The following is a 5258-nucleotide window of genomic DNA, read 5'->3' as shown; positions in this document are numbered from 1 at the left end:
CTACCTTAGATGATTAAACATGCACTGATTAAGTATTGTGTCCATTAATTACAATTTCAATCCGTTTAAATAATTAATTCATTAGTTACCTAACAATTGTAATGCAAGAATAACTTAGTCATGATTTTACTTAATCAAGCATCTTACCGAGGCCTATAACAACATAACACAATTTTAATAATTTTAACAAACGAAATGTAATCAACCTAACAAGAATTAGATTCAAGATAAATTGATTAAGTTAACCATTCCAACAACATAAATATTCATAGATATGTTCAGCATAACAACAACAAAAATTAAAAAAGATAAGGAACAAGAATCAAATCCGGTGTTTTTCCGTGGCTTGACTAGTTGCTCCGTTCTTCCTTCTCCGTTGTCCTCGTCGACCAAGGCTGGTATGAACACTTAATTGCTGCTCCAAATAGCTGATAAATGCCCCTTTTCCAATAGGAGATATCGATAAGAGAGCAAGGGAATTATGGAATGGAAAAGAAGAGAGAAAGTGGAGAAAAGAGAGGAAATATATGGATGTTTAAGTTGTGTTTTTAAAATGACCAGCCTAAGGGGGTTTTTATAGCTGAGGAGGGCTGCTAAAAATAGCTAAAATTATCAGCCAAAGAGCCCTCCCTTGACCAGCCACACATGTGGCAAGGTTAATAGTTTCAACTTTGCTAAATTAGGCTTGGGGCAATTCTATAAAGCCACCAATTGTGGAGGGGTTTGAATGCAACTTGAACAAGTCTTCAAGGGCCTCTTTGCAAGCTTAAATAATCAGCTAATGAGCTGATTTGGGTTAGCTCTTTGGACGGTTTTTGGGCTGTCCATTTCTTGGTCGGTTCGGTTCACTCGGTTTAGTTCAACTGGACCAGTATTTCATAATTATTTAATAATAATTTATTAACCCAAATTAAATTGGATATAAATTAAAATTAATTATATTATAAATCATTACATATTATTTTGGACCGTCTTAGGCTGAAATTTAGTTCGCCTTGATACTTCAAATTGCTTCTCGGTTTTGCGCTTTTAGCAGTATCTGTCGAGCCATTTTTCACCCTTTGTGCAAATTTGTCGAAAATAACCGAAATTCATAAAAATTAATTATAAAATTAACTAAAATTCAACATGTTCATATTTTAAGTGCACTTTAATTATTTTGTAAAAATTAATTATTTTTTCGACAAGAATTTTATCGAAACTGTATGATTTTAAGTTAAAAAGGATATGTAAAAATGTGTAAATTTTCGTGTTTTCAGCAAGACATTTTTGGCTTGGGCCAGGCCCGAATTCAGTAAAGGACAAAAAAAATCTATTTTTTTAATATTATTTTCTTATTGTTTTCTCCCTATTTTGCTATCATTTTACCATTATATTACTATTATTTTGTTGTTATTGTTTAGATATTGTATAAAACTTATTTTATTATTAATTTTGTTATTATTTTAAAGACATTTGTTAATTTTGTTATTATTTTAGAGGCATTTGCTTATTAAGTTTCATCTATCTTAGTGTTATTTAAGTATACATATTTTTTAAAATTGATTTTCAATTTGTTGGGAAATATTTATTTTGATTTTTTTATATATTAAAATTATATAAAAATAATATAAAAATTAATATGAGCGGGTCGAGTTGGGCCCAAGTTTTAACATTTTTATCCGGGTTGGGTTTAGACAAAATTTTAGGCCCATTTTCAGGCCCGACCCAAGCCTAATAAATGAGCCTAAATTTTTAGTTGAACCTGACCCAAACCCGATCCGGCCTATGCACACCTCTAATTGCACCATAGTTCTTTTTGTCTTTGTGGTTAAGGTGGGAAAGGGATGAACGGATATTTTAGCCTGGCCTTATATTGCTTTTTAGCGATTGTTTAGAACTCTGCAGTCAACAGCATATTTTCTCTCTCTTGTCTCATACTCGTGACAGGATCTTCTATCATGCAATAAACACATGCGTTTTCACCTAAAGACAAACTGTTGATGAGCATTAGGCCATCTTAGCGTAGAAAGTAAGTTTGTCAATGTCACCCGGGGAGTCAGGACAAAATGACCCAAATTTATGTAGTTCTGAATCACAGAATGTGGTCACTCCTTGGTAGAGAGCATGCCATGTGAATGTCAGATGCTGTGGAGTTGACATCACAAGGTGAATGGACGTCCTTAAGTCATTTTCTTTCTTTAAAATCATTGCAGACTTGGGTGGTATATTGTGTCAAGTTGCTTTCTTTACTTGGCTTGATTAGAGTTAGGATATGCCAAACTAGTTCCATCCCCCAAGTTCTTGTGGTTGAAGTAAGTTTTCAACATGATTTTAGGATCTGTTCATCTATTATTGAATTGATTTCATTGATCCTCTTAGCTTGGACATTTGCTTCTTCTTTCTCCTCATCTGTATCAGCATTTACCCTTTGTCCATTTAAGGCATGCTCTTCAGCTTTTATGATGATAAAGTAAGTGGGTATAACCCATCCGAAGTTGAAATACCAGACTTTTGCAAGTTGATAAATATTTTCTTACCCATTAGTTATGCCTTAAAGCTTGAAAATGAGCATTAACCAGGCATCTCTAGATCTCAAAAATTAGTTCACATCCTCTAGAATAATTTCTGGAATATCCAGCAGGCAGGTATGTCCATGATTATATTCGATCGTTATAAGTTAATCCTCCATGATCATAAAATTTTAGCATGTATCACTATTAAGACGAAAAGCACAACAGTACCAGTCGGTCGGATCCAAAATAAGAGTCTTAAGTTATATACTATTGATGACAAAACCTTATATTAGTACAATGAACATATTTGGTTTTTTCTTCTGGAAATGTCTTAGGATAGCTTTAGGTTTTATTTTTTTCATCTTTTCTCTCCGTTTCTTTGCTTGTTACCTTCTGCCTATTTAGATTCCTAAAGGCTAAAACTTTTGCAAGGAACACTGTTGACTGTGATGCTTGTTATACATATACCTGGTTTTTACTCCATGCTTCCTGTCAATAAATCCCCTCTCCCACTAACTAGAAACCGTGGAAGGCCAACCTTGTAGCCGGTTTTCCTTACATCTTCTTGAACTTGGTCTCTATATTCCCTGAAAGTAAATTTTCTGTAGATTGAAGGTTCTTTGAAGCTCCCAATCGAAGAATCGTAAGAGGGGCACAGGAAATAAGCTATGGAGTATCTCTCCATCTTTGCATTAGTCACCACCTTATGCTCCACGCTTTTGTAAACACCATTGCTCCATGCCTGTAGAATTTTAGGTGTGAATTAGATAACTATACACACAGTGAATGAAAAGTTGATTCCACTCACATGGGATATTTCTGCTTTAGTTTCTTTTACCTGGAAGAGGTCGCCAATGTTGACTATAAGAGCATCTCGGTTAGGTTTGACAGTTACCCACTTGGAGTCCTTCATGAGTTGAAGTCCTCCTACCTGATCTTGACATAGAATTGTGAGGAAATCACTATCGGTGTGGCACACTAAACCCAAAATCTCCGGAGATATCGGACAGGCCGGGTAGTGGTTCAGGCGAAGGAAGCAGGTGCCTTCGTCGCATAAATTCTTGATCACTTCCTTTCCATGTCCCAAATTCGCTGTCAAAATGCTTCCTAGAAGTCCTGCAAGTTTCGACATGGCAGCTGCAAATTCTATCATCACTGCCCTGTAGAAAACCAGAGGATAACGTTTTATTTGTTAGCACTTGGGATGCAAACAGCGGCTGCAACGCAATGTTATGGATGTTTTTTTAGCAGTTTAGACATATTATTAATTGCGTCCATGTTAGTATTACCTTAAAGATATAAACTCTCCATAACAAGCTTCATCTGAAACCTTGGTAAGAGGGACATGGAAAGCCTCAGACCATGAGAACTGTTTAGGACAGGTAGCCCTAGGACTTCCCCATCTGTAAGAATTATTCAAAAGTCCACAGCTAGCTTTCCTTTCAAAGGGTATTTTGAACAACTTCACTTGTTCACTTCTCATTTGCTCAACTAGTTGAGGGCTAATCCCATGGTTCAACACTTGGAAAAATCCCCATTCTGATGATGCCCCACATATGGCAGCAACACAAGCTCGGCGAACCGTTTCGTCGTGATTGCTTAGACCACTCAAGTCAATCAAAGGAAGTTGGCATTCTTCAATGACAAGTCGGTTTTTAGGGTCATCGAGTTGAGGTGAGTTGCTTGAAAAAAGTGCTCCATAATGGTTAAGGAGAGGTGGGTCTGAGTTGGTCATTGCTATAGAAATGAAAATATACTTCCTAGAGGTGGTGCATGGTGAAAACGTGAAGGGGAAACTCTCTTTATATATGATTCGGAGAGAGAGTTTGGGGAAGACAATGAACCTAAAAAGCAAGAGAACAAGTGAGAAGCTACCAAATGTTGACAGATGTCAAAAGAAGAGCGTTTCACTCCTAATTGTCTGAAAGAGAACATGTCTAAGTTGGTACAATTAGAGTATCGACTATCGAGTAATGACTAAAAGAAAATAGAGCGTCAAGCATTTGGCAGGGGGGATAATGGTAAGAAGCTTGGAACCAAACCTCCCTCCCTCCATTCTTTTTTATTTTATTGAAGCTTGGTTTGCGTAGTGAAAGTTCCTTTTAACATGAATAATGGAACATTACTTTGTTTTCCAATTGGCCATTGGAATTTTTTTACTTTTTCTTTTCTTTTTAGTTTTAAACTCAACCATGTTTCGAAAAAAAAAAGAGAAGAAGCCTTTGGTTTTTTACCTTTTTTCCTCTTACAATTTTGGGAATTTTTGGTTACGATGTTTCGATTTTTTAATTTTCTTGAGTATGTATGTGTGACATTCTAAGATAGGAATAATTTTTTTTATGTATAAGTATGACGCATTTATTAATAAATAAATACTAATAATTTTAAACATAAATAAACATGAATAATAATTATTATAAAATATTAATAAATTTCAGATTTAAAACATTGAATTTAAGGGTTTAAGTCTAGGGGTTTAGAATTTTAACATTTATTTATAATTAATTAAATAAAGTTATCAAAATTCATTTATAAGTTCTCTATTATTTTTATGTTTTATTTAATGATGAGATGTCATGTCATTATTTAGTGAGACTTATGTCCCGAGAATGTATTAAATATTCTCCCTGTTGAAATATTGATGTGATATTATATCTATTTAAAAATATTCAAAATTTAAAAACAAAAGAATATACTTATAAATTACATCGAATATTTATATTTAAGTCCGAATAACAAAATTCGATACTTATATCTAAATCT

The 5258-nt window shown here is 34.3% G+C and overlaps 1 protein-coding gene across 1 annotated transcript; it reads right to left on the bottom strand.

Annotated features, from left to right (window-relative positions):
- Positions 1-2733: 2733 nt before the first annotated feature.
- Positions 2734-4648, bottom strand: LOC107909975 (gibberellin 2-beta-dioxygenase 6). Its single transcript, XM_016837702.2, has 3 exons — positions 3785-4648; positions 3334-3655; positions 2734-3237 (listed from the first exon to the last, which is right to left on the bottom strand). The coding sequence occupies exons 1-3, from the start codon at positions 4228-4230 to the stop codon at positions 2971-2973; spliced, it is 1035 nt and encodes a 344-aa protein (XP_016693191.2). The 5' UTR covers positions 4231-4648; the 3' UTR covers positions 2734-2970.
- Positions 4649-5258: the final 610 nt, after the last annotated feature.

The sequence above is a fragment of the Gossypium hirsutum genome, chromosome D02 (assembly GCF_007990345.1).
Source record: "Gossypium hirsutum isolate 1008001.06 chromosome D02, Gossypium_hirsutum_v2.1, whole genome shotgun sequence".
NCBI lineage: Eukaryota > Viridiplantae > Streptophyta > Magnoliopsida > Malvales > Malvaceae > Gossypium > Gossypium hirsutum.
This window is presented reverse-complemented; position numbering and strand designations above follow the sequence as displayed.